Here is a 14,494-nt window from a genome sequence, read left to right as displayed (position 1 = left end):
CCACGAAGACGGCCCCCACCTTTTCAGTCTTATTTCAATGTAAAAAACACTGTCTTATATTCGGGCCAATACAGTACATCTTCCCTCCAAGGGCTGTTACCACAGTGAAACCCAATACATGTTGATGTAATCATCTCATTGTATTATTACTTATCCACAACCAATTGATGGATGACTAGTTTTGTCATCACTCAAGCCAACTATTTGTTCATTAGTTTATTTTTTTCCAGACCATGGTCTTTTTTAGTGAAGAGGAAAAAACCGAGCTGACTCTTTCTGCTGTCACTTCAGCCTTTGTTGAAACTGTTGCTGCTTAAAAACAGCTATTTGTTGGTTCTTTGTTCAATTATTGTTCAAGTGAGTGTAATAAAAGGATTGCAAAATGTCAGCGTTCTTTATCACATGTCACAATTTGACATTTCGGTATGGACTTTAGCATGGATCATGGAAGTTGACACACATGACTTGCTTTTGTGGGTCACATAAAGTAATGTGGTGGGCCAGATCTGGCCCCCGAGCCTTGGCTTTGACACCCGTGCTATCGACAGATATTTACAGTCCTGCAACTCGTACAGACTCGAATAGGCTTACCACAGTACAGCTCTTGTATACATAATGTTAAAATTGTTAAAACAACATGAATATTAATTGCACGCTCATCGAAGTGCTGCAAACATAACATACTTCATGGGTTATACCTCCGACATGGAATAGCCTCATAATTCTCTTATTTTCATTTTGTCAGAGCACTCAAGCTTGCCCACTTCAGGCAGTCGCAATGTAATCGTAATTGTCATGTGATGTTGAGAAAACAAGTGAAGTAACAGTCAGTTATACTCCTGACTGCACGGCACTGCACCGCACTATAATGTGGAACCAACAAACGGCGGCTTGTACTGGCACCACCTTTTCATGAGAATTAATAATAAATAAAAGGAATCTTTTCACATGAAGTGTTTTTTTAACAGCTTAGAACAAATGTAAGCTCAAGAGTATGTGAAACATCCAAATGTCCAGGATTGAAGAGAAATGAGACGCACTGGTCGCAGCTTTGTTCTATTTCATTTCATAGCATGCATGCCGCATCAAACCGCTCCAGAAAAATCCAGTGGTTCTTGAACTAAGCCTCTATCGTGTGTCACAGTTGCGCTGGCTTATACAAAATGGGCCCTATTTTCATCAGGCTGTTTTGAGAGGTGAATGGAGCGGCTTCATAAAGTCTGCATTACATTCAATTTTATTTTCTTTGTTCTCTCCTTAGAGCTTCTTTGATGGCTGGGACTGCACAAAGAAGAAAGAAAAAACCAAAGGGAGGCATGATACCTTATTGGGATGTAAGTTAGCAGAGCGTAAATCACCTTGTGTTTTGTTTTGTTTTTACCGTCAATGTGCTTCTGTTCTGTCGTCTTTAACTGTGTCAGATGATCGCCACAGAGTCAAGCTCAACCCTCTCTTGGGAGACCCCAATTCCGACTATATCAACGCCAACTACATTGATGTAAGTTTTATTCTCTCCAACTTTCCCCGTAGTGTTTTTTGACTGGAGATAAAAAGATTGAACCTCCAGCGAGGCCCGCGCTCTCTCGCTGTCCTGTAAGCCAATCAGTCAGCTGGCCCACTTTCGCCCGGAAGCTTTCATCCAATCAAACAACCTGCTTAGTTTTGTCACGCTTGTCGACTGCCCCATCATATTACCCGACCCAGACAAAGTACGCTATCGTTTTTATGAAAACACGAGAATAAATGCATTTAATAGCGTGGAGAGGAGATGAACCTTGTTTGTGGGAAGCCACTAATCCCTCAAAATGAAATCGACTTGATTGATGTTATCCAATCTCTAGTTGGGCGTGGGCGGGATGGTGTGCTGGAGCTTGAGGATTGGACATCGGGAATGGGTAATGATCCTTTCCGTTGTTAACCTTGTGTGTTTTCCACACATGAAGTGCCCTGTAATTCTCGCGTATTATTAATAGGTAAATGGATTTCATGTGTTCTCATCCGTACATGCTCCCAGTCGCAATAGATTCAGAAAGGGCAATTTCACCGAGGAAAAAAAGCAAAGCTACTTGTGGGGAACAAAAATCAGGCAGCATTTTCAAAAATCAAGTTGTCGCAAACGGCGAAAGATTGAAGCACATGTGGGCAATCTGATATAGATTCTTTGTCTCACTAGATTTATTTTGCACGCACCGCGCTGGGACTCAATATGCTTCCTCTGTAAGAAGCTGAGGCAGAATAATTCCCTCGCTACACTATTTTGGATGGAGAAAAGCGGAAACCCGTTTCTGTCAAAGCTTTTCTGAAGAATAGATTTGAAAGCACATTTCTTATAAACTTATTACACATTTAGGTCTCCTTTGATTGGATTAACCTTTTATGACAAATCAAATTAAGTAACAGCAGTATCTTCACACTGTGGATTTTGTTTCCTGTGGAACGATGGCTGGTAGTGAGAAGCTTTTGTAGAGTTCATTTGAAAGGTACAGCATTCAAATCTTGCTCAATGAGTGCGGTTACTTTTGGACTCTTGGTAGAGGATGCATCGTTCTCGTGAAAGTGATCTGACAAGGCCAACACATCAAAATTAAAAGCCTCTATTCTGGGCCACCGCTATTTGATAATCCCCAAGCCCGGCCGTAAATTGTGACCATCCGCAAGTAATTGATATGATGCTAAGCGTGATTAGAATTGCTTTGATCGGTGATGGGCATCTGGCGTATCACACTACGCGTGTCCCTCAATGATTTATTTTTGTTATGCTGCAGCTGACTAATTTTACATTGCAATAACCGACTTCGCCACTCCACCATGCCCAAGACTGTACTTGTGTCTCAGAGAAGATGAGAAAAAGCAGGTCCTGACAAAAAGAAGCACCAAAACCACATTTGGTCAAGAAAATGTGGATGTCTGGTACATTAGGAAGCAAATGACAGTATATGTTGCCGAAATTTCAAGTCAAGTCAAGAGTATTTATAGAGCACTTTCAAACAGCCATCGCTGCATACAAAGTGCTGTACATGGAGTGATTTAACATACACAATAAACAGTAAGACGAAATGGTAATAAAGCAACGCAAACATATCTGCCTTAAAGCCGCGATCACCCATGAAAGATTTTAACCTAAATTGCCACAACACATCCAAACTAAAAAGTTCACAAATAACAGATTTTTATTTCACGAGATCCATTGATAGTTTTTTGTTGTTGTTGTGCATGAGGAATTACAAAATTTGGGTGGATATAGTCAATGCGTAATAGTGTTACAAAGGCAAAAGGTGGCATGCCCAAGTGGCTGTATGGATGGTACTACAGCGGGAATGCACCGGCTTTGCATGACTTCCAACAAAATCGTGTACTTTCCTGTCCTGTATTGCACTGGGTTCCACAGGTGAATGAGTTGGCCTATTATTTGGAGGATTTTGAATGACATGCAGGACAAACGATACTGGTATATCAAAATCATTGAGTTTGTTGAGTATTTTATGAAAAACGGGGGCATAATGAATTGCTGCACTCAATGTTGGCTTGTGGTTCTGTGCCATCTTTGAATGAGATTTTGAAGCCCTCTGCTCTAGGGTGGGTAATTAATGACAGTTATGGACTTATTTTTGTTTGCTTTAAAGTATTTGTAGTTGAGGAGTAGATATATTGAGCATTAAAATACAGTACAATAGAGAAAATCACAGACAGGCATGTTTTTTTCCTACAAGTTATCGGGAATAGATTCCCAGAAACCGGGAATATGTGAGAAAAGCATTGCTGCCTCTGAGCGAATGCGTTGCATTCAAAACAGAGCTGAGAAAGGGGCTAACTGTTTTCCCCCTATTTCTCTCTTTAAAAACATTTAATGCCTGATCCTTTGCTTGCTATGCTGCACTTTGCTTGAAGAAGACGTGCAGAGTTTTTCATACGTTTGACAGCTTGCTGCGCCTGTTGAGGAAGGAAGAGCAGTCGAATGCGCCATGGCTGATGCTGTTACATTTCATTTCATCTGCAGAGAAAACGAGTCTCGCTTTGGCTCATCAAACCAACCCGGCATCCATGTTATTACATGAACACATTCATGACATCTGTGTATCTATGAAAAAAAAATGTACTTATTCTATGACAGTCACTTTTGTTTCATCTTGGGGAAAATTAATTGGCTTCGTTGTCTGATATGTTATCAACACACAAGCGCAAATTTTATGCAGAAACGAATCCCGCTTTGGTACTGAGAATATTTGAGGAAAAAAAAGACACCACAGCAAATTGTAATTTACACTTTCAAATTTGGTAAATTATGTTTCTTCATGGCTTTGTGTTTTTCTTATCACGTACACTGATATCTTCACTTTGTGTGTTTAAAAAGCGTCCGGGGGCTTTTATTTACTCACCTGCAGAGGTTTATTTGTGGGATTAGTCAAATGTTGTTGTTGTTGTTGTTGGGGTGATTTTAACACTATGGCCGCCGCTTCCGTACAGTTTTCGTAGATACCATCGACAGATTGGGGTCAATTTTTTTTGTTGAAAATCAGTCACTACTTCAGCTTGAATGCGATTTCCTATGAACAAATTTGGAGTTGAAGTATGTCGAGCACCTTTCCACATTCTGGCACGGAACGATTTTTCGTGCCGATTCCTTGTAACTGACAAGTTTGTGCAATTCCAAATGCGGGAATATAGTTACAGGAGGTATGTACTGATCATCAACTCTGGGCGGCTCAACCCACATTACTTTTCATGAACACATGCACACACCTTCCCACCTGGCTGTAAAGCAAGCTGTCTACCAAAAAGCTTCTTTCATTAACTAGCATATATGTCTTCTTTTTCTACTCCCCTCCCCATTTCCTCAACCTTGCACCCCTGTAGATTCGGATTAACAGGGAAGTAAGTACTTCACCGCTTGTTCTTCTGCCTGCCATCGCTTGATTTCTCCTTGCCCCCCCCCTCCGCTTCCCCTCCTCTTACCACACTCCTCTATCCACAAATGCTCAGTGTCTTTCGGGATTGTATTTAGGAGACATGAAAAGGACAGAAAATGTATTTAATGATTTGAAATGAACATAAGTAGACGTGTCCGCTCAGCAGCGAGGACCCCGCTGTCTTTGTTAGTCCTCCTAAGTGGCCCAGGAAGGAAGTTTAGTTGCCATGGTGAGCGTCTAAGCAGAGGAAGGGGAAGTGTCTGTGCTGATATATTGGCAGGGGCAAGAGGAATTGTGGATAGCAGGCCTGATCATCCATCTCCATTTTCCCAATTATCTGAATCTGCTTCCAACTCAGCTCAGTAATTCATCAGCAACACAAACACACTCAACGTAGTCGGCTTTGACAGCGATCACAAATATCAAATGCAAGTCATTAGCGTTGTTTGCATACTGAACGTCATTGGAACGTTTCGTTTCTTGCGCAATTATTTTCAACCGCTTCTCCCGAAACGGAAATTCTCTATATGTTTATCTTCTCACGAGAGCAGCGTTCAGGAGTTTTTTCAGGGAGATGTTTTCAGAAGGCCAAATGTCTGTCTCCTCACAAGGTTAGATAAAGAAGACGCTTCTTTCCAGGAGAAGGCTTGCTCATTCTCTGTGTCCACGCATTATACCCCCCCAGGCGATGTTTTGTCGTGTCTATTCCTCTCAAGTCTGTGAAGGTGACTTCATTGTTAATCCATGTTCACTTCATCCCCTACCATATGAAAAAGTCCATCATCAATATACCAAAGGTTGCGCCAGGACTTTGGTATAAAGGATCTAAAGATTTTTTTTTCTGAACTTGAACGTAATGATATGTGGAATTTATTTAAAATTCTTTTTGAAGACACGCTATTTGTGACACAAGGGGGAAGAATGTACGGAAGAAAAAGGATTATGAGCATTCTATCTGTGTTGTAGCCCCTATTACATTTCAAAACAAAATGCTATTTGTTTGGATGGGAAGTCCAGTCATGGACAAATGTGTTTCATTAACTTTGCAGCTTCCGTTTTCATGTTGGTGACTGACATTGCTTGTACTTTGCCGCAACTAGATATGTCCCCATCACAATTTTTTTGCACGCAAGCCTGAGTCCGGGTCATTTGTTCTAGATAGCATTGTTTGCCGATAGCCGAATCTTATTCCGATTCATCGGCAGTACATTATAAAGAAAAGAACAGTGCATCCAACTTGTGTGGTTTTTTTCTCAAGTAAAGATATCCCAGCATGATAACTTTTTCTATGGCCGTAAAAATCAGTAGTGGTTCAAATTAGGTAAACTCATAAAATATTCTTGACTTTGAAAATTAAGATTAAAAAGTGTGTATATATATATATATATATATATATATGTATATATGCAGACTCATAACAGTTTGTTTTTGCAGAATATACCTTTTTTTTAATGTTGATGTAGCAATGTTAGTGAAACACAAAATTGGGAGTTTCTGGATATTTTGGGGAAAAATTGCAAGGGAAGTGCAACTGGGGAATTTACAAATCTTTAATGAGGACAAATGAAGTAAATGGTAATTATTCCTGTGTTGCATTCACACTAAAACATCCCCAATACTGTATATCTCACCGGGCCTCTGTCCTTGTTTAAAAGTGAACAGAGCAGGCAATTGTCATCTTAACATCAAACAACTATCAAGTCAAGTCAAGTCCAACTTTATTGTCAAATGCTTTGTTTGTTTGTTTATTTTTCATGGTTGGGGTCTTAACAGAGTGTGACTCCTCGTAGCGGCTATGAGTGCAAAAACACGAGTCAGCAGTAGGTCACAAAGCAATAAAACACAACACGGCACTGTCAGGGAGCGGGTGAGATGATGACAAAAAAGGGTGAGACGCATAGCTGTGTGTGAGACAGATGGCTTACTCAGCATGTCTCTCTCCTCTCTTTCAGGGCTACCATCGATCCAACCATTTCATCGCCTCTCAGGGTGAGTGTCCTATCCTGTGTGTGTGTGTGTTTAGATGGTGAGTTGGGGTCTAATAAATTAAGGATTATGTCGCCAGTGAACCCACTCATGCACAGACAGATTCAAAGGTGTTATTGTGTTTGGATTGTGAAGGTTGCTTAATTAATCATTGACGAAGCAGATAATTAACGCATTAGTCAGATCTTCCCAGTCTCTACGGCATTGTGGCTTCTCCATTGTTGTAAAGAGAACCTGTAGTTCATCCACTGTCGTTTCTCATGAACTCTGAGGACTGTGAGCATTCGAAATTTCGCTCCACTGACTCCAAATTGTTAGGAGGTGTGTCATCTCCTTGGCAGCTTCTGTCACCGAGTCACTCAAAGCTCACTCTTTGGTCGAGATGGAACTAGGAAGTAAGAAGAAGAAGGAAAAAAAGACACCGATAGGCTTTTGTCTCACTCTCTTCTTGTTATAAAGTTGCTTCTTGCTCCTTTAAACGTCTTTGAAATGATTGATGGCCCTCCAGGCTCTCATCATCATCTACTGTTGTTTTGGCACCCATAACCTCTTTCCACTGCCAAGAATTCCCCCGTATAGCTTTAATAATTGCACATTCTTGTGAGATTCTGCCATCAGAGGAAGGACACGAAGGTCCCGATAATGCAGTCGTTCTCAAGGCAGCAGATCCCTCGTTGAGATGACAGGTGTTTGATGCCACTTCCCTCTGCCTTCCAGGACCCAAACAGGAGACACTCTATGATTTCTGGAGAATGGTGTGGCAGGAAAATTGTTTCAGCATCGTCATGATCACTAAACTGGTGGAAGTGGGCAGGGTAAGTAAGATGCGCCCTCCCTTCACCCCTCTTCACGACCTCTTTGTGCTCATTTGTCAGTGAACGTTTTTGGGGGGGGAGGAGAGATTTTACTTTGTCAGGAGTGGATAATTATCCCAAATAGCAGTTCACAACATTTTGATTCTATTTTGAACCCAGGCACAAATTGAATGAAAGAATGGGGTGTGCAGATAAAGGAACTCACAATATGTCATAATAATTGTGAGTGGAAAACTAAAACTTTCAAATGAGTCTCGACCTGCTGTAGAAAAATGTCCTTTCTTTGTTGCAAACATACAGTGAATATATGACAAGAAGGATATGGTCACCCTTGAGGTGAAAAATGCTAAACATACCATTTACTGGCAGAAGATACTGACAAGCAGTTTTCCATATTATTCCGTTATGAATTCACACACCTTTTTTGAGAGAACATCAAAGTTTTGCTTTTACAGATTTCCAAAAGAGTCATAATGACGGTATGGCCCCTGAACCGTTTTGGAAAATATTTGCCACATGTACGTTATAAATAAGCCGCATATTTGGGGAAAAGCTACCTTCGGTCACGGACCGCACAGGTTTATTGTTTTGTTTTCGCATACTGTAAATACCGATGTATTCAACCCTAAGTGCCCTATTTTCCCGATCAAGTTATTACCTCAATGGATGGTTAAAATCGCACCATTTTGGACCAGTAGCCTTACATGCAATTTGGTTTTCCATTTGGGAACTACTGTGAAAAGACTCAACAAATAAGCAGTGGATGATTTCAGGGTGAAGCCAAATAACACCTCCTTTCTGCTATTAGTCTACAGTTGATTACGTTGTTTCATGTTTCAAATAACAAACAACACATCCCACCAGATATCTTCCACAGAAAATTGCTAACTATGGCCTATATTATAGTATGAGATGTCAAGTATACTAGAAAAAAATGTACCATACTCCATTTTTGTTTGCACATGATGAAAATGTGTTAAACAAATACATAGCATGTGTTCAGTTTTGAGGAAAATGACAGAATTGCCACATTTCAGTCGTGCAAACCAAGTTACGTGTTCGAATGAAGTAAATCCAAAGGATCTTTTTATTTTTATTTTTATTTTATTTTTTGGTCAGTGTACTGTTTTGCACACAAAATGTCAACATAAGCAACGATCATTTGCATGAGATCCACAATAAATGTCGGTGCAGCAGCCATGACAGGTGGACTGTAAATGCCGTACAAACTGGTGACATACAATAATGGTATTTCAGGGTGTGTGTGTGTGTGTGTGTGTGTGTATGTGTTTAATGTCTTGAAATGTGAATCTGAAATATTTGGGGAAAACTAAAATCATATTAATCTATTTATCTGTTCTTATACTGTATGTTAAAAGCTAATGTGGTCAATTCACTGGAAGAATCCATGGATGGTGATTCTCCTTTCGACCACGGGGTAGTTGAGACTTGACTCAAAAGCGCCTCTGCGTTTTCCTGCCAATTTGTGCTCTCCATTCGGCTTCATACTTTTTCATGACTAACAAGAAGGTTGATGGTGCAACACTTTTCATATGCAGGTGAAATGCTGTAAATACTGGCCTGATGACAGCGAGATGTACGGTGACATCCAAATCACTCTGCTGAAAACGGAGACGCTTGCCGAATACACAGTCCGCACTTTTGCCTTGGAGAGGGTGAGTTCATGCACTTTGCATTCATGCGTGCATTTTGCTCTTTGAAAAATTCTTGGTACATAAAATGCAATTTCCAAAAGTATGATCGTGGACAGCCTTCATGTCCAATTTAATCACCGGCATCCTTCGCTAAAATTCAGAAGTACTCTCATATTGAGGGTCCAACGAGTTTGCCCTCTGCAAGGAACGTAAAGAGCCACATTCTTTTCACGCCTATTGAGCGGCGAGCTTTCCAATGCTACTTTCAAATGTTCAGGGCAAGCTCGGGTTCAATAGTAGGGATACGGCTCATTTCTGCTCCATCGCTTTCCATGGATCATGAGGAAGTACAGTTTCGAGTTTCTCTTTTACCTGCTGAAGTCAGCCTTCAAATTAGAAATGGAGTATTAGCAACGGATTAAATACTCGACAGGGTTGGCTTCTGATCGGCTCGAGGGTCACGTGTTAATCTGTGAAGAATTAACACTCATTATAGGGACACCGCTGCCTGTCTTTCCAGCGCGGCTCTTGCAATGTTTAGCCCGGCTGGCCCTCTTTGCCGTCTGTCACTCTCCTGGGGTGCCTCAGTGGAAGAGCTCCAAGCATCTCTGAAAGTGACAGTGGCACAAACACAGCATTATCAACACACTGTCACATTCACTCATTCGTAAGCATACGCTGCCGTTTATTCAAATCAGCAAGAATTTGGGAGCCGGTGACAGCTTGTTTTTTTAGAGGCTTTTTGAGCAGGGTGTGGAGCGTGGATTTCTGTCTTCACCAAATCTTTGCTTTACAGCTTGACTTTGGCGTCCCAGTATATAGGGAGAAATTGTCGTGTCACTGCAGCCAGCACCCCCTCGAGCTCAGACGGTCTGAGTTATTCCTTTCCACGTCTGTAAAACTGCATCTGCTGCGAGTCTGCGATGCCCTGAGGCCCAACTGTCCTAGAAGACCCAAGACCACATATAAATAATGCCCACAGCCAAGAAATCTGTCACATCTATAACAGAGGGGGAACATCATTGAATAGATGGGAGCTCGTCTCAAAAAAAAAAAAAAAAAAAGGGGGGCCCTGTGGCTCTGATGCAAAATGCTGTGTTTTACACGCTCATGTTAACTATGTTTCTGTTGACAGAGAGGATACTCAACCAAGCATGAGGTCCGTCAGTTTCACTTCACATCCTGGCCTGAGCATGGGGTGCCCTATCACGCCACTGGTTTGCTCGCCTTTATACGAAGGGTGAAAGCCTCTACGCCTCCTGACGCCGGGCCTGTGGTGGTCCACTGCAGGTAGCTTTCTTTCATGCACCTTTAGTTTCATACAGGCAAGCAATCATTAACTAATGGTATTAATCAGTTCTCCTGTTACATATAAAAGGCACAGAGGTCAAATGCGTCGTCGTTACGGTTGCATTCGGGGAGAGGTTTGAATGGTGAAACCTTGGTTTTCAGGCCACAGTGGGGGTTTTATCGTAAATGCAGCAGAGTGGCTTGTCTAATCAACCCATTCATCATTCCGAAATTACATTCTCTTGCCACACAATGAAATGTTGTTGAGTTTTTGAAATACTGCTATTATAAAACATTCAAGTAGGTGACCTTCGGTTTCCAAGTCAATGACCGGTTATTACAAGCCGTTGTATTACCCAGCTTTTGTCAAAAAATACAGAACTTTTTTTTCTTCCTTTCTTCTTGGTTGCTAATGGCTACCGAACACAGAGAAATTGGGGACCTATTTGTGTCCGTACAACACTTACCACCAAATGTAATTTCAACAATAAGCAAGAAACACATTCGGTTAGCTCACTTTCAAAATGATTTGTAGCTGCTATTTGTCACCTTCTATTCATTTTAAACTCACCATGCATTTTTGGCGTCTCAGTCAGTGAATACAGTGTACAAGATATTGCTGCACCATCTTTGCCGGTAGTCACGAACTCTTAACGTCCAGATAGCACAAAATCAAGCAAGTGTGAAGTAGCTGTCGCAGTCAGTACAAGCTAGCAGAAGAGAGAAGACTTTTGATCTTTGTGGCTCCAACAGTCTGTCTTTCAAACCGGGTGGCGCACTAATGGAGTGCAACAGCTGCATGTGTTAATGATTGAAAGGCCACCCCAAAAGACCCGCTATGCTTGAAGAAGTGCGAGGTTCCTAATGATGTTATTTCTTGATTTGGGCAGTGTGGGGGCAGGCCGCACAGGCTGCTACATTGTGCTGGATGTCATGTTGGACATGGCCGAGTGTGAAGGTGTGGTGGACATCTACAACTGTGTGAAAACCCTCTGCTCACGGCGCATCAACATGATCCAGACAGAGGTCAGATCAACATGGGGTTAAACCTTCATCCTTCCATCCACCCATCCATTTTCTAAACCATTAGTAGCCTATCTCAGCTGACTTTGGAAGAGGCATTAGCCTAGCTAGCACAAATTGAGCTGGTCAACACCTAATCGCAGCAAGGGATTAAACATATAAATGATAAAAATCCTCCCTCTAGATACAATCTTGGTTGGAATGGGGTCTTAAATCTTCATTTAAGCTTCCTGTTCGGAAATCAAGTCTGCTTTTTGTTATTCTATTCCGACTGATGTTATAGCAAAAGGTCGATGTTGTATACGTGTATTTTGCGTAGGCACATCCTGTTGTTTGGATGTGTAGATAGTTTGCATATTCAACATTTATTATGCAAATCCACTCTTAACATTGCTGTTTAGTGCATTTGTAACCATTTGTCGTATTTTTTTTGAATGAGTATTTTTACACTACAGTGTTTCATTTAGAACAAGGCAGCTCAACGTATTTTAGTTGCTCTTGCATTGACTACATTTCGATTGCACTCATGGTGACTGTTTTACAGTTAGCGGTGCCTATTTGTTTTTTTTTGGGTATTTTTTTAACACTTGTACATTGCTGAGCACGGCCTTCCTAAAGTACACGAATGCGTGTCAAACCTGTTATATTAGATTGTACGAGTGAATGAACAATACATTATTTGTGTTTCTGAAGCGTTTCTCTCTTTGCCCACAGGAACAGTATATATTCATCCATGATGCCATTTTGGAGGCTTGCTTGTGTGGCGAGACGCCCATTCTGGTGAACGAGTTCTCGGTTGCCTACAGAGAGTTACTGAGAGTGGATTCCCAGAGTAATTCCTCGCCGCTACGTGAGGAATTTCAGGTCAGTCTTGTTTTTCAGAACTGTGACCCAACTGCAATCTGTTTGGGCACACTGGCGGAACCCCGACTTGTGAACGTTTTGAAACTATTTTTCCCCACAGTGAACAATGGAAATAGTAATAAAATCTTACAAAGTCAAACCGTCGCCATTAAAATAAAAAAGGTTTGATGTATACCATTCTGAACTGTCAAGTTTTACAAGGTGTCAACTGGTTTAATAATAGAACTGTTTAAAGACGACAAAGATTTAGTATTTCAGGAAGTGGATAGAAGGGCTTCCAGAAGGCTCTTCCAGAACTCATACAGTTGAGTATGAGTAAAAGTAAAACATGAGTAAAAGGACACGAACCACTGGAGAGGAAAAAATGTAGCTACCATTCAAGAACGCTAACCAAAATTTGTCTGCTGCTTGTAACTAAATCTAACCTTCTGTTATTATTTACTGTTTTTGTTTTTTTGACTGACTGACTGACTGACTTTAGAGAAGTATATTTCCCCAAAATATCGGTCAAAAAGTATCAATAAGGTTCTACTGTATCTAACAAACACAGCGTCAGCGCAAAGGCTGCTCAATCCTAATTTGTATCAGTGCAGAATTGCACACTTCAGTTGATACACTCCTCCGGCATTATTCATTTTAAACCAAGAAAATAAAATGCCCGTTTTGCAACAATACACAACCCAAATCAATGTTGATGGTTTCTTCCTTGGCACAGCCCAACATTTCCACAATGCTTTATGTAACTATGCGAATGAATAACAACGCAATGAAAACTTTTGAGTTTTGACAGTAGGTTGGACTAGGCTCCATATTTTCACCGCAAACATGTACGTGATCTTCAGTGAAAACGACAATGACGCGAGGTCGATCGTGGCGGCAGCTGCTCTGCTTTGAAATGTGCACAGAGAGCAAGAAGTCGCTTGATAAGCTTGTTTTGTTGTGGTTGCACCACATGTGCTTCCACAGAAGCGTCTGTTTTGTGTGGATTGTGCGGGATTATGATGGTGCCACTTCGCTGTGTGACCGCGTTCAAATCTTTGGTGGGGAACAACACGGTCACTGCGCGTTTTATTAGATGCAGATACGGAGGGAAGAGAACCAGCTGAGTTCTCACATGCCACTCCCGCCTCATCCTCCACCACCCCCCACCCACCCCATCCTGCCGCAGTGCTCGAGTAGACCACCAATCGCAAGAAATCCCGATTTAGCATTTCAAAGTGAAACTGGGGAAGCTGGTGCACGTCCTTTAATTTGATGCGGGTTTATCCCTTATGTTCTACATAGGAATTATGAAGCATGTATGGTCGGTATTAGGAACACGTGCGACGAGTGCGACACTATAATTACAAACATGCCTTGCATTGATGCTGCCGCCTTATCCAACTGTGACTTCCCTGCTACCCAATAAGCTCTTTGTTTGTTGCTTTCAGCCAAATGTGACTTCTGTCACTCATATGGAGCCTTTGCCAAGTAAATGGGCAAGACTCGCAAAAATATGCATTTATATTATAGTTTGTGCACAGCTGCAACTTGTCCGAAAAAAAAGATGTTCAAATTTACTGAAAAAGTTAGAGCTCTTTGCTTAAATGTTTTTTTAATTTTTATTTCATTTTTTATCTCCCCTCGTCCCCCCCCTAACGTGAGAAAACTTGAAAGGACCATGACATGCTGACTGCGTCTGAGTTCAGTGTCGTGACAGTGGCAAATTTTCTGGACAGTTTCTAAATCTGGCCAAGCAAACACGGCCTGTCACATTTGCCCATCTTGCCCTCTACATTGTCTCACGTCCATCCAGGTTTGCCCACTGTAGCCTGATACGCGCGTGCCGTGGCCGTTGGTACCAAACGCAAATGTAGCGATGCATTTTCAAGAGAATGTGTTTTCCATTTGCTCACCCTCCTGACCAGTACTGAGACTCAGCTACTTCATAGCCACAAATTACTTTTCCGTGTTC

General features: G+C 41.5%; 1 protein-coding gene across 4 annotated transcripts in view; it reads left to right on the top strand.

Moving 5' to 3' along the window:
- ptprub (protein tyrosine phosphatase receptor type Ub) overlaps positions 1-14,494 on the top strand; it is a 173,068-nt gene that overhangs the window by 146,394 nt on the left and 12,180 nt on the right. For 2 of the 4 annotated variants that reach the window (XM_052065435.1, XM_052065433.1), the window contains 9 exons: positions 1,262-1,334; positions 1,422-1,498; positions 4,855-4,872; positions 6,860-6,896; positions 7,611-7,708; positions 9,268-9,384; positions 10,499-10,653; positions 11,544-11,679; positions 12,391-12,540. In XM_052065435.1, the coding sequence (XP_051921395.1) occupies positions 1,262-1,334; positions 1,422-1,498; positions 4,855-4,872; positions 6,860-6,896; positions 7,611-7,708; positions 9,268-9,384; positions 10,499-10,653; positions 11,544-11,679; positions 12,391-12,540 (861 nt within the window). The remainder of the gene's footprint in view (positions 1-1,261; positions 1,335-1,421; positions 1,499-4,854; positions 4,873-6,859; positions 6,897-7,610; positions 7,709-9,267; positions 9,385-10,498; positions 10,654-11,543; positions 11,680-12,390; positions 12,541-14,494) is intronic. The other 2 variants (XM_052065436.1, XM_052065434.1) reach the window with 1 other exon arrangement.

Source organism: Hippocampus zosterae, chromosome 5, assembly GCF_025434085.1.
Source record: "Hippocampus zosterae strain Florida chromosome 5, ASM2543408v3, whole genome shotgun sequence".
Classification (NCBI taxonomy): domain Eukaryota; kingdom Metazoa; phylum Chordata; class Actinopteri; order Syngnathiformes; family Syngnathidae; genus Hippocampus; species Hippocampus zosterae.
This window is presented reverse-complemented; position numbering and strand designations above follow the sequence as displayed.